At 41.1% G+C, this 25,320-nt stretch overlaps 1 protein-coding gene and 3 non-coding genes across 4 annotated transcripts; all 4 read left to right on the top strand.

Moving 5' to 3' along the window:
- Positions 1–4,913: 4,913 nt before the first annotated feature.
- LOC117393422 (C-X-C chemokine receptor type 1-like) lies at positions 4,914–18,915 on the top strand. The gene is made up of 5 exons (XM_055232460.1): positions 4,914–5,090; positions 13,388–13,828; positions 15,652–16,002; positions 17,302–17,520; positions 18,841–18,915. Exons 1-4 carry the CDS (start codon positions 4,914–4,916, stop codon positions 17,497–17,499), a joined length of 1,167 nt encoding a protein of 388 aa, XP_055088435.1. The 3' UTR covers positions 17,500–17,520; positions 18,841–18,915.
- A 3,913-nt stretch (positions 18,916–22,828) lies between these two features.
- trnap-agg (transfer RNA proline (anticodon AGG)) lies at positions 22,829–22,900 on the top strand. The gene has a single exon. It is a non-coding gene; the product is annotated as a tRNA-Pro (tRNA).
- A 997-nt stretch (positions 22,901–23,897) lies between these two features.
- Positions 23,898–24,038, top strand: LOC117393428 (U4 spliceosomal RNA). Its single transcript, XR_004543195.1, has one exon. It is a non-coding gene; the product is annotated as a U4 spliceosomal RNA (small nuclear RNA).
- Positions 24,039–24,988: 950 nt separating this feature from the next.
- trnap-agg (transfer RNA proline (anticodon AGG)) lies at positions 24,989–25,060 on the top strand. The gene has a single exon. It is a non-coding gene; the product is annotated as a tRNA-Pro (tRNA).
- The last annotated feature ends 260 nt before the right edge of the window (positions 25,061–25,320 follow it).

The following is a 25,320-nucleotide window of genomic DNA, read 5'->3' as shown; positions in this document are numbered from 1 at the left end:
ATGTGCCTATATTATGCTCTGATTAATGACTACACCAAGCTAATGTTAACAAAAGAAAAAATCCACTCTATACTCTACTGTATATTTACAGCATGTGGCTGAGTGGCTAACACTCACACTTCACAGCAAGAAGGTTTCGGGTTCAGTCCCTAGGTTGCCTGGTCTTTTTGTGTGGAGTTTACATGTTTCTCCTGGTGGGCTTCCTCTGAGCACTCCTGATGAGGTGCCCCAGCAGCATTTAGGGATGGGTCACATGCAGCGAAAAAGCTTTTTTAAAATCTTTTTTTAATTATAAACCAACCATAGAGCTCAACAGTGACCGCCTGCTCCTGGTTCTGAAGTCAATTTCTCATTCATTTTTCCCCATAGACTGAAAAATTTATATTAAAGGTTTGAAGCTTTCTCAGGGATAATCAGCTCTGTAGTAATGAAGGACCACAAGACCTATAATTTTATGCCCAATCATTTTAGTTAGCACGTATTTGGTTAGACTCCATGATGACTTTGAAGTCTTTGAATTTTCTTTTGAAAGTCTATGGGAAAGATGAATTAAAAAAATTAATTATGGGTGTCTTTATTGCACTGAAAAACATGCGTCCATCTGTCGGTTCTGACCTCTCCAAATTAAAAAATGGTAACCATTATTAAACTGTCGGTAGTATATACCCGACTGAAACATAAAGTCAGAAGGTTTAATGAGTTCCACACAGGTAATGTGAACAATGAAGCAACGGACTCTCCAGAAAGGGCAGAAGAGAATCCTGAGACGTGCACAAAATCTTCATGAGTTCCGGTACATTCCATAGGTCTGCGCCCCCTGGTGGGCACGTGTCATTTACCTTAGTGTTAGTAAGTCAAGATACTAGTTTGATGTAGCACTGCGCAAAATACCTTTGAATAATAAGATGAAAAGAACTGGCACGGGAAGGGAAACAGTGCCCTCTACTGTTATTAAAGTGGTGTAGCCACTGGCCAAAATACCAATTGTTAAACTACAATATCCCACTATATGTAAAACTAATCAGTGTTCTCTGGTTTATAGACTATGAATGTGAAAATGATATTGTTGTTGGAGCGCTTCCGGGTCACCACCAGTGATGGCAGCGTGAAAAGTCCGCAGCGACAAATTGATTAAAAAAATCCCCTAAACGAACTTATGAAGCGTGTTCTGCCACACTAGGAATGTGTTAAAAGGGGAAGAAAATGACATCCAAGAAAAGTCAAAGGAGGAACGCTCCACTACACAAGAAAAACTTTGAAGATGAAGACGCTAACTCTGTTAGCCAAGATGAGGGCAGCGGTGAGGCCGGCGGCGAGGATAAACTGTCATTAATCCTGAAGGAAATTAGAGAGATGCGAGAGGAGAATAAAAAACAATTTGGCGACTTAAAACAAGATATTGCACAGACAAATGTGAGAATGGACGAAGTGGAGCAAAGGTTTGTAACTATCGATGATCGTGTGCAGGGGGTGGAGGACATCATTACTGAATTAGTGAAGCAACAAGTGCAACTTCAACTAAAAGTATCTGACTTAGAGGGACGCTCCCGTAGGAAGAACATAAGAATTTACGGTGTCCCGGAGGGGGCTGAGGGGTCCACGGCTCTATCAGTTATCCCGTTTGTGGAGCAGTTGCTGCGTGAAAACCTGGATCTCCCAACTACTAAAGATTTGCTAATCGAGAGAGCGCATCGAGCCTTGGCGCCGCGACCTCCGGTGGACAGCCAGCCCAGATCTATAATCATCAGATTCCAAAGTTACCGGATCAAAGACGAAGTGCTCAGAGCGGCCTGGCAAAGGAAAGGCTTCACATGGAAGGGGAGCAAAATCAACCTGGATCACGACTACGCGCCAGATGTTTTGGCAAGAAGAAAGGAATACGGAGAGATCAGGAGGGATCTTAAAGCAAGCAGCATAAGATTTCAAACGCTGTATCCAGCTCGACTTAAGGTCTTCCTGAAGGATGAGACGAAGATATATGATTCAGTAGAGGAGGCTGCGTCAGATCTGGCTGATAAAGGTTTACCTGTAACGAGGGTGGAGCGCCCGGTTTCCTCTCTGGAGAAACTACAGCGGTACAGTTGGATGCCAGCGCCAGGACGACGTAAACGGGGTTTTAAAGAAAAGCTACAGGTGTTCAGGCGGGAAGTATCTGAAGGTACCAGCAATTGAAGGAGCAATAATGGACAGGTATGGAGTGGATATATTTTGAGAAGGACTTAAGAACTTGGATGCAGGACGTGAAATATTTAATGTCGGGGACAATAGTAAAATGACTGTTTCAGAGGGCCCTCGACGCCAAGCAGGCCAAAGAGGATATCCCCTGGAGCCGAGGTCCAATAGAGTTGGGACCTCATCCTTGGAAGTGGGTATGAATGTTCGCGGTTTAATTGTTTTAACTACTACAAGGTTTAGTTGTAGTTTTTATGTTCGTGTTTGTTGTTTCGTTAAAAGGGGTAGCTACACAATAGTTCTGATTGGAGTTGTTTACTTTACTAGACTAAGGAAATATGCATAGTAATGTACTGAAATGCATTTCTTTTAACGTGAATGGAGTATTAAATCCAATTAAGCGATCTAAAATTCTTTCTAAACTTAAAAAAGAAAAGGCCCAAATAGCTTTTCTCCAGGAAACACATATGTCTGGGTTAGAGCACGCTAAGCTTCAGAGGCAAGGTTTTAAATATGTATTTGCCTCATCATACAAACAGGCTCATAAAAGAGGAGTTGCCACATTAATATCTAGTGAACTGACATATGAACATGGGTCCGAGATTATAGATGAGGGAGGACGATTTATTAAGATTACTGGTAGATTAGAGCAGTGTTTTTCAACCACTGTGCCGTGGCACACTAGTGTGCCGTGAGATATTGTCTGGTGTGCCGTAGGAAATTATCCAATTACACCTAACTGGTCTAAAAAATATCAGGTTTCACACTGAGTGAGTAGAAATATTTGATTTTATTATAAAATGCTTTATTTGTGTGTTTATTTGATTCCTGTTCAAAATAATCTGATGAGAATTACTTTATATTGTAAATATAGGATGCAGAGTTTCATTTTTTTTTTTACATTTTCTGCTTGTGGTGTGCCTCGTGATTTTTTCAATGAAAAAAATGTGCCTTGGCTCAAAAAAGGTTGAAATACACTGGATTAGAGGGCATTGATATAACTTTGATAAATGTATACGCTCCACCAGGGAGTGATTGGCCCTTCTATAAAAGCATCTTTGAGCTGATGGCCACGTCCCATGGTCTGGTGATTTGTGGCGGAGATTTTAATATCAGGCTAGACCCAAACCTGGACTCATCACGGAGGAGCACCCAGAGTAACCCACTAACAAAAAAAGTTAGATCCTTGATGGAGGAGCTGGGTGTTATAGATGTATGGAGAGATATGCACCCAACAACTAGAGATTATACACATTTTTCTAGCCCACACTCAGTTTACTCAAGGATTGATTATTACTTTGTCTTTAGTTCTGATAGACTTAAGATAAAGGATTCTCAAATATTAACGATCGACATATCAGACCATAGCCCAATAATCCTGCTGCTAGATTTAAAAAAAAGATACAAAGAGAACCTCGTGGAAACTTAATTCAAATATTCTCAATGACTCCACAACAGTAGAGAAACTTAAAAAAGATATTAAAGAATATCTGGATTTTAATGATGATGGTATAATTAAGCCCACAATCTTATGGGATGCATTAAAAGCAGTTTTAAGAGGGAAACTTATCTCCCTAACAGCGTTCATGAAAAAAACTAGGGGTCAAAGTCTGGCAGATCTACAGGCAAAATTGAAACAGATGCAAAACAGGGACAGCCAAAACATCAATGTCCAGTTGAGAGCTGAAATAAAGAAAGTACAGAAACAAATAGATGAGATTTATAATTTAGAAGTGCAAAAAAAGTTGACGTTTTTGAAACAGAAACACTATGAGGTTGGAGCAAGATCGGCAAAAATTTTGGCCTATAAACTGCGAAAACAACAAAGGGAGAATACAATTTATAAGATAAAAAATCCTACTACTGGTCAGGTGATAGATTCGAGGGAGAAAATTAAAGAATGTTTTGGGAAATTCTATCAAGAATTATATACTCAACCACCAGCAGCTAATGAGAAGAGTATTGATAGGTTTTTGAGTGGCCTTGAGCTGCCCAAAATCCAAGATTCACAAAATGAGATGTTAGTGAAACCAATCACAATCAAAGAAGTTAACCTTGCCATAACAAAGTTGAAGTCTGGTAAATCCCCAGGCTCTGATGGGTACACAGGAGAGTGGTATAAATGCCTGAGGGCAAATCTAACACCACTGTTGTTGCGGACATTTAACTGGGTATTACAAACAGGTGAAATTCCTCCCTCATGGTGCGAAGCCATTATATCACTGATCCCAAAAGAAAATAAAGACAAACAAGAATGTGGAAACTATAGACCTATAAGTGTCCTCAATGTGGATTATAAATTATTTACTTCCATATTGGCACGTCGATTAGAAAATATTCTGCCAGAGATAATTAATCTAGACCAGACAGGATTTATTCATCAAAGACAAACATTGGACAACATCAGGAAGTCATTGCATATTATAGAACACGTAACACGTCAAAAAACTGAAGCATTAATAGTGGGGCTAGATGCAGAAAAGGCCTTTGACTCTGTAAGGTGGCTTTTTCTCTATAAAGTAATGGACAGATTTGCTTTTCATGGCAAATTTACCAGAGTGATCCAATCTCTATATTCAAAACCAACTGCACAGGTAAAAATTAATGGTGATCTCTCAGACTCATTTCAGTTGGAAAGGGGCAGTAGACAGGGCTGCCCAATTTCTCCGCTGTTATTTTCTTTATTTATTGAGCCTCTTGGACAATGGATAAGACAAAGCTCCCAGATTAAAGGGGTGACAATGGCAGGGGTCGAACATAAGGTGGCAATGTTCGCAGACGATGTACTAGTTTACATGGAGGATCCTGAGAAGTCATTTAATGAGCTGATGATTATGTTGAAAGAATTTGGGAATTTATCTGGTTACAGGCTTAATATTGCCAAAACACAGGTGATGGCCATAAACTTCACTGCTTCAGTAAAGCTACAGGAAGGATATCATTTGAACTGGGAAGCAACGGGAATGAAATATTTGGGTATCACAATGACTAAAGATCTTTCAAATCTGTTTCAAATAAACTATGAACCGCTGTCATTAGCAATCAAAGAGGATTTGTATAGATGGAGTCTCATCCCTTTTTTAAGTTTGACCTCCAGAGTGAACTCCATCAAAATGTCCGTACTTCCTAAATTGCTATACTTGTTCAGAACACTCCCAGTGGAAGTACCGGACAATTATTTCAGGGAGTGGGACAAACAGATATCACGTTTTATCTGGGAAGGTAAGAAACCTAGGGTGCGGTATAGTACAATGCAATTAAGAAGAGAAAAAGGAGGCATGGCCCTTCCCTGCTTAAGACATTATTACTATGCATCTCAGTTGGTTCCGCTTCTCTATTGGTGCAATGATGATTACAAAGCAAAGTGGAAGGAAATGGAGTTTAAAATGATAAAAAAAAGTTCCCTTTGCAGGCCTTTATAGGGGATAAAAATCTATGGTCACAGGTGGGTGAAATGGGCAACTGTTGCATGAATTTAACTTTGAAGATCTGGCAAAAGGTGGTAAATTTAACTCAAATTCAGAAAATGATAACTCTATTTAGATGGTGTGCTTATGACACAGAGTTCCCCCAAACAGAAGTGATTGTGTTTTCAAGGCTTGGATAGACAGGGGTTTGACCACCTACTTGTCATACACAGAGAGAAACACTTTTCTCAGCTTTCAGGCAATGCAAAGTGGATACAATCTGCGGGCAAATGACTTTTACAGATACTTACAAATCAGACATTATTTTAACTCAAATTGCAGTTTAACAAACTTTACACAATCTGAAGAAGCTTTTTTAAAAATATTGAAATCGGCATATGGGCTATCTACCCAAAAAATGATTTCTAAAGTATACAATGCACTTTATGTGACTGACAAGTGTAATACGCTATATGTGAAACAGAAATGGGAAAAGGAGGCAACAATTAAAATGACTGAGGAGGATTGGGACAGCATCTGGTCATTCCAGTGGTCATCGACGGCATCCCTGTCCTGGAGAGAACACTGCTGGAAGAACATTATTAGATATTTTAGAACTCCTGCACAGGGGAGCAATAAGTCGGCATGCTGGAGACAGTGTGGTTCTGAGGAGGGGAATCACTACCACATATTTTGGGCTTGCTCCAAATTAAAACTGTATTGGAGGGAGATTCATGTGCGGTTAAACTTAGTTTTTGGAGTGAACATGCCATTCAACTTTGAAACTTTGTACTTAGGTAGGGTTGCCCTTTTGGAACGGAGAAGTGATAAAAAGCTGTTGCAAGCCCTCCTGGCAGCAAGTAAAAAGAACATCACTAAAAAATGGCTAAATTCTGCTCCGCCTTCAGTGGATGGCTGGATTGATATAGTAAATGAAATATTTAAGATGGAAAGGCTAACGTACACAATAAACATTCAAAGGAACAAATTTTATTGTATTTGGAACAAGTGGATTAAGTATATCGCTCCAATTAGAACATACTTTTTGTGACTTCTCCATTTTGGGTGAAGATTTATATTTTTACGGTATAATGCATATATAAATGTTTGACTACACTTTATTTTTCCATGTAAGCTCCCCAATTCTTGTAAATAGTTTTTGGTGTGTTTTTGTTTTTGTTTTTTTTGTTGTTTTTTTTATGTCCATATGTCCACTGTCTTCATGGTTCTGCCCAACGAGTGACTCTGCATGGAAATGTATAGAAGAAAATCTAGTTCATCCTCATAGATTAAAGGACCTAATTTACTCTGCTATCCCACTTAAACGAGCAAAGACTCGTTTTGGCCCAATAATTACTAATTTACTAGCAGTCTGGCGATACGTGGAAAAAGAATCTAAAAGCATACAAAAATGTCATAAGAACAGCCCACTTTTCCACAACTATTCATTACTATCTGGGGCCAAACCATTTGCATTTTCACAATGGGAAGAGAAAGGGATTCATGTGTTAGGAGACATGTTTGGTGATTCTGGGCTTTTCCCTTTTAGTGATTTACGTGCCGTCTTTAACCTGCCAGCATCTTCTTTTTTTGTGTACCTGCAGTTGAGATCCTCCATGAAAGCCTATGGGGTTCCATGGACTGAACCCCTTACCACACACAAATTACACCATATATTAAATAGAAAAAAGAGCTTTGTTACACAAATATATAATTTATTATTGATTGCAAATTATAAACCATTGAAAATTGAAAACGTGTGGAGTAAGGATTTGGATGCAGCAATGGAGAATAACAACTGGAAAACAATATGGAATACAGTTACTTACTCATCAAAAAATCCAAACCATCAGGTACTACACTTCAACTTTTTACATAGAACTTATTTAACCCCTAAAAAGAGATACTTGATGAAGCTCACTTCTTCTCCATATTGTGATAAATGTTCAGAGAATGTGATTGGTACTTTTATCCACATGTTTTGGGATTGTAAAGACGTCAATATATTTTGGAAAACTGTACATTCCTATTTAGCTAAAATGTTAAAGATTTTTGTTTTACCCCACTTATCGTTTTGATTAATGATTTTTCAATGTTATCAAATTGGTCCTTTTTTCACAAAAAGATTTTACTGGCAGGGTTGACAGCAGCGAAAAAACTGCTGGCCCTTCGCTGGCAAACATCTAACAACTTGACTCCGAGTCACTGGATCAATACCTTTCGCTATATCATCAACATGGAACTATCAGTAGCTAAAATGCATGGAGCCAAAACAAAAACTATCTCATTATGGAGTAAAACCTTATTGGAACTGGATAATCTTAAATAAGCAACACTGTGTATATATGTGTGTGTGTGTATATATATATATATATATATATATATATATATATATATATATATATATATATATATATATATATATATATATATATGATGGATTCATCATATATATGCTTCTGGGATGACTGGCTAAGGGGGTTTGGGCGCTACAGAGCACTGGTCTCATCGGTTCTAGTATCAATTGCTGTGTTTGTAGCTATTTTAACCTTGTGTGGATGCTGTTGTATTCCATGTCTTCGTTCCCTGATCAATAGGTTAATAACCGCTGCCATCTCACCCGCACCTGAGGACAAAGGGGTGCCGGTGTACCTATTGGAGGGCAGTGATGACGAGAACCCTGAAGGAGCACTTCCAAATCACAGTTCGATAAACAGGAGGGAATGATGGATTCAAAATATATATTCAAGTTATATTATGTTATCTCACTGTTCATTTTAAAGGTACTGTAGGTACTGTAATGTTCACTCTTATTATAATCATTATATTCATTTCAACTATGTAAACTATGTAATCTGCACTAATGTTTGTTCTTGAGTCTTGCAGAAAATGTCTTTTGAAAGTGCAGGATCCCACAGGAAGAAGGTCACTGTGAAACCTAAAACAGAAACATCATGGGAGGATGTTTTGTGGAAAGAGTGACCTTCTGGAAATGCAAAAACAGAATATATTTCTCTGTGAATTTCGTCATATGTTTTTACACTGCTTGCCCCCCCCCCTTTCAGAGTATGTGTATGTAACTAGGGTTCCCTAACTTTAATAAAAGAGGTGAAAGACGGTCTGGGCCCCCAGAGAGGGTGGTGGTTTGTAACTGGGGGTTTTTTGCCTCTCCGCTCTAGTTTTGTGGTCCTAATGGTGGTATTGGTTATTTAGATTTAAATGTAAAATGTGTGTGCATGCGTGTCCTGTACAATGCATTAAAAGAGGCAAGGTTTTGGTGAGCCCGCACTCAAGGGGCAGTACCCCCTAGCAACATGCCCATTCCTTGCTAACCCTAATCTTTTTATGTATTTGTTGTCAATTATTATTATTATTGATTAATAATTAATTTATTATTATTAATAATTGTTATTATTGTGTATATATATATATATATATATATATATATATATATATATATATATATATATATATATATATATATAAAAATTATTATTTAATAATTCATGTTCTTTATTTTAATATTTAATATGTGTGTTTATATTCATCCATTTATTTATCTCCATCAGAACCACAAATTAATTCAATAAATAAATTAGTTAATTGAATAAGGCAATAATAATGACAATAATAGTAGTGACAGCAACAATAGAAACGTGTACATACAATGAAAACAATAACACAACAATAATAGTGGTATACAGCAATAGTGGTGGTATGATTGCAATTATTGTAATAAAGTTTACATAATGTCGTGTGTGTGTGTGTCTCTTTGTTGGAATGGGGGTGTGTATAGGAGTGTGCGTGGCATTCTCATAATTACTATGTTAATGGTGTTATAATAGTCTATTGGTGGAGTTTATGTTGTTGATATTGATGACTGATTGAAAACAATATTGAAGTGGTTTATGAATGGTGTCCAGGTTTCCATGAAAGACGATATGTCATCCTCAAAGTATGCTGTCATTTGAGAGGTTGAAATGTGATGGATGAGCGAGTTAGACCAGTGTTTGATGTTTATTGACTGTTTTGATTTCCAGTTTTGTAGAATTATTTTCTTGGCGATAGTTAGAGATGTCAACAAACTGTTTTTATATTTAGGTGGTATGGTGAAAGTTGTAATAATGCCAAGTAAACATAGGGATGGGGAGGGAGGAATTCTGCAGCTCAGGATGTCTGTGAGTTTGTGTGTAACTGTGTTCCAAAAACCCTGAACTGGTGAACATTCCCAGAGTGCATGTAAATAAGTGTCTGTGACTCCCATGGTGCATTGTGAACAGGTGTCTGTGTCTGTTAGTATGGGTGATGTGTGTCCTGTGGATAACTTTGTATTGGATAAGTTGTAGATTAGTGTTGGATGTCATTGAGAATGTATTTTTGCAAATTTCTGTCCAGAGTTCGTATGTAGATGGTGTATCTATATCTGTGTTCCATTTAAGTTGTGGTGCATGTATTATATTGTCTGAATGGATAAGTTTGTATAGTTTGGAAATGAGTTTCTTTGGTTTCTTGATATTCTTTATGTTTTCTAATAGTTGAGGGGGATCCAGGGTATTATTAGTTACCGTAAATTTCGGATTATAAGCCGCTACTTTTTTTCCACGCTTTGAACCCTGCGGCTTGTACAGCAGTGCGGCTTATTTATGGATTTTTTACTGGATAACGGCCCCTGGGTTTTATTTTCACGGACAAGCCTTCTACACGTGGCAGATAAATATGGCAAAAACAACTTAAGTGCATTAAAAAAATACAACTCACCAAACCGCTGCATCAGAGGGAGCCCTGCGCTGATTATGTGATTATGTCTACTCTGCTCCGCAGTTTCTTTCAAAAACTCTAAAGGCGTATCGTTTAATCCCAGGTGCTTATTCTCCATATGCCAAAGCAGTTTTGAAGGTTTCATTGCCTTATTTGCTTTTCCCGTATGTTACGTAGAGCGGACTGTGCGCGTGAGTCACCTGCAGCGACAAACCCAGGTTTTAAGTAGGTATTGTCTGTTAAATTTATCTTTCTTTTTCTTGGAGGTGTAGTCTCCTCTTCTGGCTCCTCAGTTGTCCATTTCCCCTTTGTTAAAAAGATCTCCAAAGACTTTTGTTTTGGCTCATTTTCACTCGCTTGTGGCTCTACTTTTGTGCGTCGTGTCTGATGTGTTATACGTGATACGTCACCGCGGAGACAAGAGCAGATAATAAACTTGCTACTACATCAAATAGATTTCTGTGGCGATTTCCAGCAGGATTTTCATGATACATCTATGGACGAGCTTATTAGTGTGTCATTAGGGACGGGCCAAAGTTGCTCCTGACCCCTGTGCGCACAGCGTCTGAAAATCAGGGCTCTTTACGCACGACAGTGAGCTGTGTCTGTATCTGTGTCTGTGAGACGTGAGCGGTGTTTGTTTTGAACATTGTTCCGCGAGTGTGACGCTTATTTTGAGCAACGAAAAATAAGAAAATATAATTTTATTTTAAGATCATAATAATCTTCCAATTTAAACTACAACAAAAAAGAACTAACACAAATAAAATACACTTCAGCCACGCAGAGCTGCAGTATAAGGCTGAAAGAGGCGCATACGGCTCCGGAGCCGCGGGTTGCAGACTCCTGAAATAGAGCCACTGCACGTAAGCTCGACATCAGTGAATCCAACTTGGTCAATGTAAAAGACGACAAAAGTTTTCAGAGGAAATAAAAGCAGATTTTCCGTTTTGGTGCAGTTTTATTTTCTTAACCTGCAGATGTGTTCATCCCGTGTTGTTGTCGTGTTGGTTCCAATTTTCAGGCACAGTTTAAAAAAAAGCGTGTCAGTGCACCGTCTTTCTGTGTAAATATCTCATGTTACAATATGAAAACCTGCGGCTTTTATTCAGGTGCGGCTTATATATGTACAAAATTGATTTTCTCTTCAAATTTAGCTGGTGCGGCTTTTAATCAGGTGCGCTCTGTAGTCCGAAATTTACGGTATATTAATCTTGCTTTGGATAATGGATTTGATTTGTAAGTATTGAAAGCGATTATTGTTGTTGATTTCGAACTGTTGTCTAAATGTTATGAATTTATTGTTGTGGAATAAGTGGTGAAGGTGAGTGATCCCCCTCTGCTGCGCCCCCAAACCCTCCATCACCCAGGTACTGCTCTAGTCCTGCTCTAGTTCTGCTCTAGTCCTGCTCTAGTCCTGCTCTAGTCCTCGTCTAGTCCTCGTCTAGCCCTCGTCTAGTCCTCATAAAGTCCTCGTCTAGTATTGTTTCTGTCCTGCTCTAGTCCTGCACTAGTCCTGCACTAGTCCTCCACTAGTCCTGCACTAGTCCTGCACTAGTCCTTGTTTAGACCTTTTTCTATCCTAGTTTAATCCTGGTTTAGTTGTGCTCTAGTCCTGCTCTAGTCCTGCTCTAGTCCTGCTCTAGTCCTGCTCTAGTCCTGCTCTAGTCCTGCACTAGTCCTGCACTAGTCCTGCACTAGTCCTGCACTAGTCCTGCACTAGTCCTGGTTTAGACCTTTTTCTATCCTAGTTTAATCCTGGTTTAGTTGTGGAGGAGAGCCAGAGAGGAGCAGAGCCAGAGAGGAGCAGAGCCAGAGAGGAGCAGAGCCAGAGAGGAGCAGAGGACTAAGTCTTAAAATGGCATAATTCTTAGCCCTTAAATTTGAACTTAAGAAAAGACGCCAGTCAGACCCCTCATGTGTTTGTATGTAGAGTGTTTGTATAGAGCGTGTTTGTATAAAGTATGTTTGTATAAACTGCATTTATATAGAGCACGTTTGTATAGAGCACGTTTGCATAAAGTGTGTTTGTATAAAGTGTGTCTGTATAGAGCGTGTCTGTATAGAGCGTGTCTGTATAGAGCGTGTCTGTATAGAGCGTGTTTGTATAGAGCGTGTTTGTATAAAGCGTGTTTGTATAGAGCGTGTTTGTATAGAGCGTGTTTGTATAGAGCGTGTTTGTATAGAGCGTGTTTGTATAGAGCGTGTTTGTATAGAGCGTGTTTGTATAAAGCGTGTTTGTATAAAGCGTGTTTGTATAGAGCGTGTTTGTATAGAGCGTGTTTGTATAAAGCGTGTTTGTATAGAGCGTGTTTGTATAGAGCGTGTTTGTATAGAGCGTGTTTGTATAGAGCGTGTTTGTATAGAGCGTGTTTGTATAGAGCGTGTTTGTATAAAGCGTGTTTGTATAAAGCGTGTTTGTATAGAGCGTGTTTGTATAGAGCGTGTTTGTATAAAGTGTGTTTGTATAGAGCGTGTTTATATAGAAGCATTTGAGTGCAACTACAATATATAAAAGTATAAAAACATGGCTCTGAGGCCCCTCTGTGCCATGGGCCCCGGGGAAACAGTCCCCTTTACCTTCACCTCATCCTGCAAGGGTCAGACCTTGACAGACCTCTTGTCCCTTGCAGGTGCTGCTCCTGCACCTGGCCCTGACAAATCTAGTTCAGTCCCGGTTTAGTCCTTCCTTAGTCCTGTTTTACTCCTGCTCTTGTCCTGGTTTAGTCTTGGTTTGACCTGGTTCAGTCCTGGTTCAATCCTGCGTGAGTCCTGCTTTACTCATACTTCAGTCCTAGTTAGACCTAGTTTAGTCCTGCTCTGAGCTTGCTCTAATCGTGGTTTAAACCAGGTTTAGTCCTGGTTTAGTCTTGTTTTAGTCCTAGTCTAGTCCTGGTTTACTCCTGGTTCCATCTTGGTTCAGTCCTGCTCTAGTCCTGGTGTAGTCCTGGTTTAGATCTGGTTTAGGTTTAGTCCTACTCTAGTCCTGGATTAGATCTGGTTTAGGTTTAGTCCTACTCTGGTCCTCACAGCCCTTTTGTCTCTTGCAGGTGCTGCTCCTGCACCTGGCCCTGGCTGATCTGGTTATAGTCCTGGTCTTGCCGGGTTTGGTGGTGATGGATTTGGGGGCATGGTCAGATGGGGGGGCAGGGTGTAAGGTGCTGAGGGGTGGGTACAGCGTGAGCCTTTACAGCGCCGCCCTGCTGCTAGCGGCGGTGAGTGCAGACCGTTACGCAGCAGTCGTGCACGCTCGCAGACGGCTCCGTGTACGCTCGCAGATGCCTCGCCTTCTCCTCTGCGCCTTCGTGTGGTTTTTTGCAATACTGCTCAGTCTGCCCAACTTCATCTTCTACGAGCGCTACCTGCCCCAGCACCACATGTGGATGGGGCATCAGGACCTGGAGTCAGGGGGTGGGTTTAACCTCACTATGGTTCTGACTCTGGACATAAACCAGGATGAGGACACTGACTATAACATGACCGGGGATCAGGTGAGAGATACTGCTAATTTGAACCAAACTATCCCCTCTGACTCCTCCCCATCTCTGTCTGACTCCTCCTCCTCTGACCCTTGTCCCTCTAACTCCTCCCCCTCTGACTCCTCCCCTCCCACCTGTCACTTTTATCACTCCTCCCTCAATTTTGAGACATGAGAATTGATTTAACAAACAGAAAGTTAGAAAATCAACAATGAAACAGAAACAGACAAACAAATGAATCAACAGAAAACAAGCAAATGGAGAAGTGTCCCAGAGCACCCCCTGACCCTCCTTCTCAGCAAAGAAAAACTAAAAAAACTCAGTGGGAAAAAGAGAAACTTTGAGTAGACCCACAGTGAAGGAGCGATCCACTCCCATTGACTAAACCAGGACTAAACCAGGATAAAACCAGGACTAAACTAAGACTAAACTAGGACTAAACTAGGACTAAACTAGAACTTAACCAGGACTAAACCAGGACTAAACCAGAACCAAAACAAGGAACCAAAATCAGGACTAAACCAGGACTAAATGAGCAGGTTGCAGATGTGTCCAGGACTATTGTCCATCCATTTGCAGATAGAGTTCAATTTGTAGAACCAGAGCCACTCACCTAAGGGTCAGAGGGAGGCTTCTCCACGGTGGGTGGGGGTCATCCAGCCAGGTGAGGGAAGAGGAGGGTCCGGCTCCGCCGAACAGGACCAGGGCATAGAAGGGCATCTATGGTCCAGCCATCAGTGGGCGGTCAGTGGGAGGGCATCTGAAACAGTTGCACTCCCCAAATGGGAGCTCAGAGTTACATGAACAATCTGGTACCTCTCAGTAAGTAGAAGTAAAATTTAAAACAGCCGAGGGCTGCCCCTCTGACATCTATGTCACAGTCTAACCTCTGCAGCAGAATATTGTGGTTGATGGTGTCAAACGCTGCACTGAGGTCCAACAGAACCAGGACTGAGACCAGTCCACTGTCAGCAGCTAATAACAAATCATTTGTGACTTCAAATAGTGCAGTTTCTGTGTATGGTGAGCTCTGAATCAGGAGTGAAACATTTCAAATCAGCTACATCATTAGACTGTAAGTGGCGAAAAAGCTGCTTAACTACAACTTTTTCAAGAGTTTTTGAAACAAAGGGAAGATTAGAGATGGGTCTATAGTTGGCTAAAAGATCAGGTTCAAGATTATTTTTTTCAGAAGCAATTTAATCACTGTATATATGATGGACTGGGGACATAGCCATTTTCTAATGAGGTATTTATTATATTAAGGATAGGATCTATAATTAGATAGAGGATTCCTTTGAGGATTCTTGCTCTGGAGTCTAACATACTTCTGACTCCTCCCCCTCTCACTGGTATCGCTGCTTCCTCTCCTCTGACTCCTCAGCTCCCCTCCTCCTATGGCACCACCCCCTGGTGTGTGCTTTGAAGCTCACTTTAAAGAGGGGGTATACAGCAAAATCAATGTTTTTTATATTTCGTGTTCTACCGTTGTTCCCTCATCAAAAACATGAAGAGGTTTTAGATGTCATCCATGCATGTTTGAGCAATCTAGCGATCGCTCCCGTTCAAACCCTTTTTAGGGTTAGCAGTATGAGGCTGTACAAGGCTCCTCCCACAATCCTATATCACCCGTGCTCCCACACAATAATTCTACATAAACATACAAAAACATGATGCATATCAACGTTGTTCTGGGCGAATGTAGTACCTTCAAAACAATAAAAGGAAACATGGTGATCTGAATATGTTGTGTTACAGTTAATTACAATTAATTAAGTAAAATACCCCTTCCTTAAAAACAGTATTATATTAATTATGCCTGTGTCTCTCCTCAGCCCACTCCTTCCTCCCTCCGTGACTCCTCCTCTTATGATCCCGCCCCTCTGGTGTGCGCCCTGCGCTTTCCTAACAGCGAAATGGCACGCTTGGTAAAAATTATGTTGCCGGTGATGCAGATAGCGGTGGGGTTTGTGATTCCGCTCCTCGTTATGTGCTTTTGTTATGGCTCCATTGTGGTGACGCTTCTGAGGGGGCGGCACCTGAGTGGCAAGGGGCGGGGCTTCAGGAGAGAGCGCGCCGTCCGCCTGGTTCTGTTGGTGGCGCTGGTGTTCGTCTTATGCCACGCCCCCTTTAACGTCGTGCTGCTGTGGCACACACTGCTGCAGTTCCAAACCAGAGACTGTGAGGTGAGAGGGTGCACTGACTAACTGTGACACCATTAGACTGTGTGTGTGCTGTATCAGCAGCAGGGTACCGTAAATTTCGGACTATAAGCTTCTACATTTCTCCCACGCTTTGAATCCTGCGGCTTATACAACGGTGCGGCTAATTTATAGATTATTACTGGCTAACGGCCACCGGGGGGCACTCTGCAGCAGTAAATGCAACAGTGAGACAGACATGGGGAAAGATTTTGCGCTGAAGAATAAAACAGTTTTGATTGTGAGCTGCCATCTTGCGCATCATGCACACACACACACACACACACACACACTCACACACTCATCATGGAAAACACATGAAGAACTTAGTAAATGTAAAAAGACAAAAAAGCGACAAGAGCTTTCAGATGAAATAAAAGCAGATGGCCCGTGTTGGTGCTGTTTTATTTTCTAAACATGCAGATATGTTCATCCCGTGTTGATGTTGTGTTTGTGCCGTTTTTTCAGGCATAGTTTGAAAAAAACAAAACAAAACAAAAAAACGTGTCTTAAATTAAAACTCTAAAAATCCGCCCTGTACCGTATTTCTGTGTAAATATCTCATGTTACAACATATTTGCAACATGAGGCTTATATTCGAGTGTGGCTTATATATGTACAAAATGTATTATCTTCTAAAATTTAGCTGGTGCGGCTTATATTCAGGTGCGCTCTATGGTCCGAAATTTACGTTAATAAGAATAAAAGTATTTGGGGGAGACTATTTGAGTAACTGTCTGATTTATAATTTGAAGTGAATGTTTTGGAGCTCAACAGTGAGCGCCCCCCTCTGGTTAAAGTAAATTCTCATTCATTTTTCTCATAGACTTGACGAAAAAAAAAAGAAAAAAAAAAGAATATTAAAAGCTCTGGGCTGAACAGTGACATGGAACTAAAGACACAAGACCTGCACTTTTATTACAACCTTTGTAAACTGCAGAGTTATTCAAAGATTTCAGAATTTTGTGTTTTAAATGAGCTTTTTGGACTTAAAACAACTGGTTAGCACGTAGCTGCTTAGCCTCCGCGATGCCTTTGAACTCGCAATATCTGAATGTTTGAAAAGTCTATGGGAAAAATAAATGGAAATGTACTTTCAGAACCGTACTGGGTGGGAGTTGGAAGTGGGCGGGGCTGTGGAGCTCCATTTGACAAAACAAGAAATAAGTCACAAAATCTTGAATTTTCTAACTGACCCAAAATTGAGCCAAATTAAATCTTTTCTGCAGAAACACACATTTTCAGATCATATTGCCTCTCTCCCTTCTGACCTCTCACCTCCAGTTTGTGGACCGCCTGGAGATGGCCCTGGCGCTCACCCAGACCATGGCTCTTCTTCACTGTGTGCTGAACCCACTGCTGTACGGCTTTAACAGCGCCCCATTCAGGACACGCTTCTACAGTGTCCTGCACAAACTCCGCCCACAGAGACGTCTGTCCTCCACCAGCCATTCTGAGCGCAGCACGCACTACACGCTCTGACCAGTCACACAGCACCAGCAGGTTTGACATTCGGACACAGTCGTAGTTTATGTTTGGGGGAGTTTCGCATTTATTGGATACCAAATTATGATGTCATACTCCAGGACCAGGAAACAGTATGTGATTAAAAAGGGATGAGACCATCATCTCCAGTTTGAGTCATGTGCCGAATCTGCATCAGTCATACTACTCTTTAGCTTGCCTTTTATTTTAATAATAATAATAATAATAATAATAATAATAATAATAATACATTTTATTTGTATTGCACTTTACATTTCAAAGAAATCTCAGAGTGCTACAGACACAGAAAAAAAACAAAAAAAACAAACATACAAAAACACTACAAATCAGAAAAGGCAATAAGTATAAAAAGACATTACAATTTACATTCGCAAACAATAAATAGTTAATAGTAGTAGTACTATTAAAAGTCATAAAACTTAATAAGACTTTTAAAAAAAGAATGTCTTAAGGCCTTTTTTAAAGGCCTCGACACTTTGTGGAGCCCTCAGAGACTCTGGAAGGGCATTCCACAATCGAGGGGCAGCAGCCTGAAAGGCCCTGTCTCCCATAGTGGAGAGTCTGAGTTCATGAGTTGACTCCAGAAACAGTTGTATGTTGCGTCAGTTAAACCTTAGTTGTTTTTCATTTAAGTGAAATAGAGTTTGTAAATAAAGTTTGATGAGTTTTATTTTGATAAAGACACTGTTCAGATCCCGTCTGGCTGTAATCACAAACACATGAAATATTAACCTCAGATCAGAGCCTCCATGTTTGTCTGCTGTCATCTGTTTGCTCTATGGGTTCGTTCACTCTTAGTCCTGATGTAGACTTGGTTTGGTCCTGCTTTATTCCGGGTTTAGTTCTGGTTTAGTTCTGGTTTAGTTCTGGTTTAGTTCTGGTTTAGTCTTGGTTTAGTCTTGGTTAAGTCCTGGTTTAGTCCTGGTTTAGAGTCAGAACAGCTGGCCTCTATGTTTGTCTGCTCTTTTAACAGTTAAATGTGCTGTTCACACCAATGCTGGACTCACATTTACCTTCAAATAAACACATTTAAACAAACAGATAGCAGATTATATAGAGTTTGTGTGTGTGTTGTAGACAAGTGTTTGTGCAGAAGGATCTGAGCATGTGCAGATCCAAGTCTGACGCAAATTCGGCTCTGACTGAAACTGGGGAATGAAAATGACCCAAATGAACCAGCACCAACTCAAACTAGAGCAGCTCCTACAGGGTCAAAGCTCCTACAGGGTCAAATAAAATTTAAACCTCACAAATATATAATACACTGATGAGACACTGAAACGCCTTAAAATGTGTTTGTGTTGTGTCTTTAAATAGAGAATCTCCATCACCTCCGCCCCCTACACCCTCTGACATCATCACGTCACTTCCTGCTCCCTCTGATATGATGACGTCACTTCCTGCTTCCTGTGAGACCATGGAGGAGGACTTCAGGAGGACTCCTTGTGATCTTTTTGTTTATGTTTCTCAATAAAACCTCTAAAATATTGAGTTCTGTTTAATCTAACATTTAAAGGATACATGCTTTTGGCCCCTCCCTGAACCACCACCTTAATGTGGTGGAGGAGTTTGAGCACCTGAATGATCCGTGGAGTTATGTCGTCAGGGACTTTGTGCCCGATAGGGTCTGGTCTTGGGAGACGGATCAGACCAAGAGTGTTTCAGAAGCCCCCCATGACGATCATCAAAACAAGGCCAGTTAGGTCGCCCGGATTGGCATTACTGGGCCCCACCCTGAAACCAGGCCTGGGGTGGGTGCTCAGCAACGAGTGCCTGGTGGCTGGGCCTTTCCCCACCCAGGTGGGCCCAGCCCAAAGGAAAGACGTGGGGCCATCCTCCCGTGGACACACCACCTGTGGGAGGATCCGTGAGGGGCGGGTGTGAAGAGATCAGGGCAGCAGTCGAAGGTGGGAGCCTCAACGTCCCGATCTCCGGACATGGCTTTGGGGACATGGAATGTCACCTCGCTGGAGGGGAAGGAGCCTGAACTTGTGCGGGAGGTTGAGCGTTACCTGCTAGATATAGTCAGCCTCACCTCCATGTACAGCTTGGGTTCTGGAACCCAACTCCTTGAGAGGGGCTGGACATTTACAAAGAACTCTTTAAAATCTCAAACCAAAGTGACTTTTACAAACTTAAAATGTGATTTCAGATTTAAATAATTTTAGTGAAAAACAAACACTGTAAAAAGTCCCTAACATGTTTGGGCTGTAGTACTTTACCTTAGTTAGAGCTGTCACTGCTGTGTCTGTTCTGCTGTTGTCTATGCGCGCTCAGTTTGAGAGATTTATCAGAGTGACCACTGCACCGTGTGATGTGTCTGGAGTCTCATGTGCAAGCCAAGGTAAACTCCCCTTGTGTCTGCCTCTCTTATTTGTGATCCTCTCTACCTGCTGTTTTGGTCTTGTCCCAGAGTCCTAGGTTCAAACCTTTTCTGTCTCAGATCTGGTTTGGCTCACACAGATCTGTAACTTCTTCTTTAAGCGGCTCCTCTGTCCTCCACTCGTCACCTGTATTAATGTCATCTGTTTGAACTCGTTATCAGTAGAAAAGACACCTGTCCACAACCTCAAACAGTCAGACTCCAAACTCCACTATGGCCAAGATCAAAGAGCTGTCAAAGGACATCAGAAACAAAATTGTAGACCTGCACCAGGCTGGGAAGACTGAATCTGTAAGAGGTAAGCAACTTGTGTGAAGAAATCAACTGTGGGAGCAATTATTAGAAAATGGAAGACATACAAGACCACTGATAATCTCCCTCGATCTGGGGCTCCACGAAAGATCTCACCTCAGCCTCAAAACATCACTACTCTATAGGAGATCTGCAGGAGGAATGGGCCAAACTACCAGCAACACTGTGTGAAAACCTTGTGGAGACTTACAGAAAACGTTTGACCTCTGTCGTTGCCAACAAAGGGTTTATAACAGTATTGAGATGAACTTTTGTTATTGACCAAATACTTATTTTCCACCATAATTTCAAAATGAATGCTGTAAAAAAAATAAATAAATAAATGTGATTTTCTGGATTATTTTTTTTTCTCATTTTGTCTCTCATAGTTGAAGTGCACCTATGAAGAAAATTACAGGTCTCTCTCACCTTTTTGCACAATCGGTCACTGAATAAATACTTTTTTGCCCCACTATATCTCTTGGATGGCTTTTCACTTGTTGTCTGGTTGGACTTGTCTTTGGGCTATACCAGGAGTGGTCTGAGTTTGGTGTGGTTTTATTATTGTGTTGACGTTGTGCTTTAATAGAGCTCTTTCTGTCTGTTCTGTGACCCCTGTATGATCAGAGACACAACAGTGACACCTCTGACCAAGGTGGGGTACTACAGCCCAAACATGTCAGGGACATAAGAAAGTGACCTTTTTACAGTGTTTATCTCAGACAAAAACACAGAAGAATCATGTGTCCCTCACACCCAGAGCAGGTCTATTCAGTAACATTTAAAGGCCCATATTACACTGTTTTCTGATCGCTGTTATAATGATGTTTCCTCATCACAAAGTTCTTCTCTCAAAGAAGAAAACACTGTTCCAACTTGTGATATCATGTGGGAAAACAGGAAGTGCTCCACTGTGTTTTTAAACTCCATACACATTCATTAGAATCATTTGGATAATTTCAGCCCTGGAATTGCCAATCTCTACTGAACTAAAGTTAAAAGGAGCTGTTAACTTTGAAATAAACACTTCATGACATCACAAGGTGGAACAGAGCATTGGAGATGTAGACAGACTAATAATAAAGGGTAATTCAAACGTGTGTGAATGAAACAAAACATAACTCCAGTACATTCTTGAGGAGGGAACAACATCATGACATGGCTTAAAGCTCACAGAGTCCATTCTGTGAAATACAGGAGCTTTAAACATAAGTTCAGCAAATGAACCGAAGCATTGGTTTGGTTACAGGAGCAGCACAAGTACAATTACTGTAGTACAGGGAAAGTACTACAGGGACGGTACTGTGCCTACTTCCTCAAACACAGACAGATGGTGTGTGTGCCGCTCTGTCTACTCCTGTCGCTCCTCTGTCTGCTCTTGTCGTAGATTGTCTCTTGTTGTAGATTGTCTCTTGCTGTAGTTTGTCTATTGTCTCCCAGACGCCCTATCCCACTGCTGCTCCATGGCTGCCCTGAAAGACGGTGACATCATCATGGGCAGGGCTGGGGTGAAAGGTCGCAGAGGGATGTTCCCACCTTTTCCAGGAACGTCAACGCACTGAAAATACTTCTGACCTAAAACAAAAGGTCAAAGCTAAGCATTTGAAAAATGTGCCCATTTATCAAATGCCGAGCTATACGCAAATGTAGTGATGGGCAGATGAAGCTTCATGAAGCATTTCATCCAATTGGTTCACTCCAACGCAAAGCTTCTTGAAGCTTCATTTGCTCTAGCAGGAAATCTACTGGACGCAAAAATATCAGTTGGCATGAGTTTGAAGTGTGTGGCATTTTGCAGAAAGCCTGTGAATAAAACTGTCAGCAAAATAAAGAAGTATACAAAACAGGTATATGGTAATGATGACAGTATACTGTGTATATATACACTGGCAGTATGGAAAATGGTTATTTGGAAATGATCAGTTACAGTGAAGTGAGGATGGTTGAGGTATGGACAATGATTGTGCTTTTGTAACGTTGAAGTGTGGCCAGTGATTACGGTTTAGAGGACACATCATTGTTTTTTTTTGTCTAAAAACAAGTTTTTCCACTGTGGCAGGTCTTAGGCTATTTCTTTTGTTTGACAAAATTTATCCTGCTTTGGAAAACACGCGTTCACAGGGCACAAATGAGGCAGGCATACACAAGAATGCCGCTGCTAGCTTATATAAATAGGGATAGACATATTTTTGTTTCTCCCAGTATTGACTCTCCAAAATCTCTCCAAATTATCTCTACCTCTCTCCAAACTATCTCTAACTCTATCCAAACTGTGTCCAAACTCTCGCTGGCCGCAACCTCTCCGTCAAACACCCACATTTTGAATGGAGCCTGAGGGGTTTATATCGCTGTCAAAACTTGCGGCAAAATCCGAACCACTTTCTGAATCACTCACGTGGTACAACCAGGTAGCGAGGCTTCGGACGTCAACATTTTCAGCTCCTCCCCTAAATGAAGCAAGCCTCGATATGTGCATCGCATACGGACCGTCACATCACTGCGCAATTGCATCCAACTCAAAGGTTTGGTGTATACAATCTTCTGAAAGTACACCAAAAAGCAGTCTTGTGTACGCCCATAAGAAAGTTAGTCAATTGGTGGTCATGCTATAGGTGCACTGTAAAGTCTTGTGGCTCGTTGGTCTAGGGGTATGATTCTCGCTTAGGGTGCGAGAGGTCCCGGGTTCAAATCCCGGACGAGCCTGGCTTCCAGTTCTGTTTATCTCTTAACAGCTGCACCAGTTTGCCATTTCCATCAACGAATACAATGTCTAGAATCCAGCTTTCCAGTGTGTGTGGATTTCAATTCCAATCCCACACTGTTCTACCCAAAAAGGTGACAGTTTAATTCCCAATCAATGAGAGTTCACAACTGATATCAGTCAGTAAAATGTTGTTCATTTTACAGGTGACCTTTCAAGCATCTTGACCTGTTGGTCTAGGGGTTCTTGCTTCGCATGCCTGGCTTCAAATCCCGGACGGCAATCGTTGTTTGTCTTTTAAAAGCTGCGTCACTTTGCAGTTTTCCTCAACTATTCTCAGCCTGCCACAATTTTGCAAACAAATGTGGCTCGTTGGTCTAGGTCTATGATTCTCAATTTCAATCCCAGACTGTCCAACTCAAAGAACAGTGCATACACTTCCCATTAAATCACTATTCCCACCTGATATCACTCACTCAGTTGTTGATCATGCTACAGGGGAGTGCTTTAATGCTTGAAAAATGGAACATCTGTCAGAGTCTGTTTGGCTCCACCACATCACGTCCTACTGCAAATAGAAAATCAATAATAAAATGCTGGAAATGATGTATTATTTCACAATCAGTTGCTAGGATTAAGGTCAGGGTTACTGGTCTAAAAACAATAACTAATCCCCACCTGAAGTTGAGGTAGTGCAGCTCTCTCTTCTCATCGGCTGCAACCAGACCCTTCTTGGGGGAAAAATGGCTCAGGTGTAGGAAAAATCAAAGACTTTTTCTGTGCTCTAATTTGTAGCTATACATTTTGTTGCTATTGCATTCAAATGGCATTGGAGCCTGTTACCAATGACTTTCAGTGTGTTATAGGCAATCATTTTTCAAAGTAGCCCTGTTCTCTCAGGCAGTGCTTGTCAAAGGTTTGCTCCGCCCACAATTAACCTACCATGACCAGGAAGTGAGTAAAACCAAGGCCAGCCCATTTTAGCTCCAAACAAACTTTAGCTTTGCGCAGTGGCAGTATCGTAGTCTATGAGGTCCATCCGAGACGCGATTATTGCTAGTTGAAAACTTTACCCAATACCCCGCCTTGACGACTTGAAAAATAGTCGGCTATGGCAATTTTTGACAGTCTCTGAGGAGACTGGTATTTAAGTATGAAACTAAACATCAGCATTTGATAAATGTGCCCTTTTATCTACTGGATGCAAAAATATCAGTTGGCATGAGTTTGAAGTGTGTGGCATTTTGCAGAAAGCCTGTGAATAAAACTGTCAGCAAAATAAAGAAGTATACAAAACATGTATATGGTAATGATGACAGTATACTGTGTATATATACACTGGCAGTATGGAAAATGGTTATTTGGAAATGATCAGTTACAGTGAAGTGAGGATGGTTGAGGTATGGACAATGATTGTGCTTTTGTAACGTTGAAGTGTGGCCAGTGATTACGGTTTAGAGGACACATCATTGTTTTTTTGTTTTTTTTGTCTAAAAACAAGTTTTTCCACTGTGGCAGGTCTTAGGCTATTTCTTTTGTTTGACAAAATTTATCCTGCTTTGGAAAACACGCGTTCACAGGGCACAAATGAGGCAGGCATACACAAGAATGCCGCTGCTAGCTTATATAAATAGGGATAGACATATTTTTGTTTCTCCCAGTATTGACTCTCCAAAATCTCTCCAAATTATCTCTACCGCTCTCCAAACTATCTCTAACTCTATCCAAACTGTGTCCAAACTCTCGCTGGCCGCAACCTCTCCGTCAAACACCCACATTTTGAATGGAGCCTGAGGGGTTTATATCGCTGTCAAAACTTGCGGCAAAATCCGAACCACTTTCTGAATCACTCACGTGGTACAACCAGGTAGCGAGGCTTCGGACGTCAACATTTTCAGCTCCTCCCCTAAATGAAGCAAGCCTCGATATGTGCATCGCATACGGACCGTCACATCACTGCGCAATTGCATTCAACTCAAAGGTTTGGTGTATACAATCTTCTGAAAGTACACCAAAAAGCAGTCTTGTGTACGCCCATAAGAAAGTTAGTCAATTGGTGGTCATGCTATAGGTGCACTGTAAAGTCTTGTGGCTCGTTGGTCTAGGGGTATGATTCTCGCTTAGGGTGCGAGAGGTCCCGGGTTCAAATCCCGGACGAGCCCGGCTTCCAGTTCTGTTTATCTCTTAACAGCTGCACCAGTTTGCCATTTCCATCAACGAATACAATGTCTAGAATCCAGCTTTCCAGTGTGTGTGGATTTCAATTCCAATCCCACACTGTTCTACCCAAAAAGGTGACAGTTTAATTCCCAATCAATGAGAGTTCACAACTGATATCAGTCAGTAAAATGTTGTTCATTTTACAGGTGACCTTTCAAGCATCTTGACCTGTTGGTCTAGGGGTTCTTGCTTCGCATGCCTG

Source organism: Periophthalmus magnuspinnatus, unplaced genomic scaffold (assembly GCF_009829125.3).
Source record: "Periophthalmus magnuspinnatus isolate fPerMag1 unplaced genomic scaffold, fPerMag1.2.pri scaffold_115_arrow_ctg1, whole genome shotgun sequence".
NCBI classification, from domain to species: Eukaryota; Metazoa; Chordata; class Actinopteri; order Gobiiformes; family Gobiidae; genus Periophthalmus; species Periophthalmus magnuspinnatus.
The sequence above is the reverse complement of the archived record's forward strand: the minus strand, read 5'-3'. Positions and strand labels throughout refer to the sequence as shown.

Bases quoted from the DNA above. Each gene is read 5' to 3' on its own strand.
- LOC117393422 (XM_055232460.1), top strand. From the start codon at position 4,914: ATGGCAGGGGTCGAACATAAGGTGGCAATGTTCGCAGACGATGTACTA. The intron at 5,091-13,387 runs GTAAAGCTACAG...TGTCTCTTGCAG, and splicing joins CCATAAACTTCACTGCTTCA to GTGCTGCTCCTGCACCTGGC. The intron at 13,829-15,651 runs GTGAGAGATACT...GTCTCTCCTCAG, and splicing joins ATAACATGACCGGGGATCAG to CCCACTCCTTCCTCCCTCCG.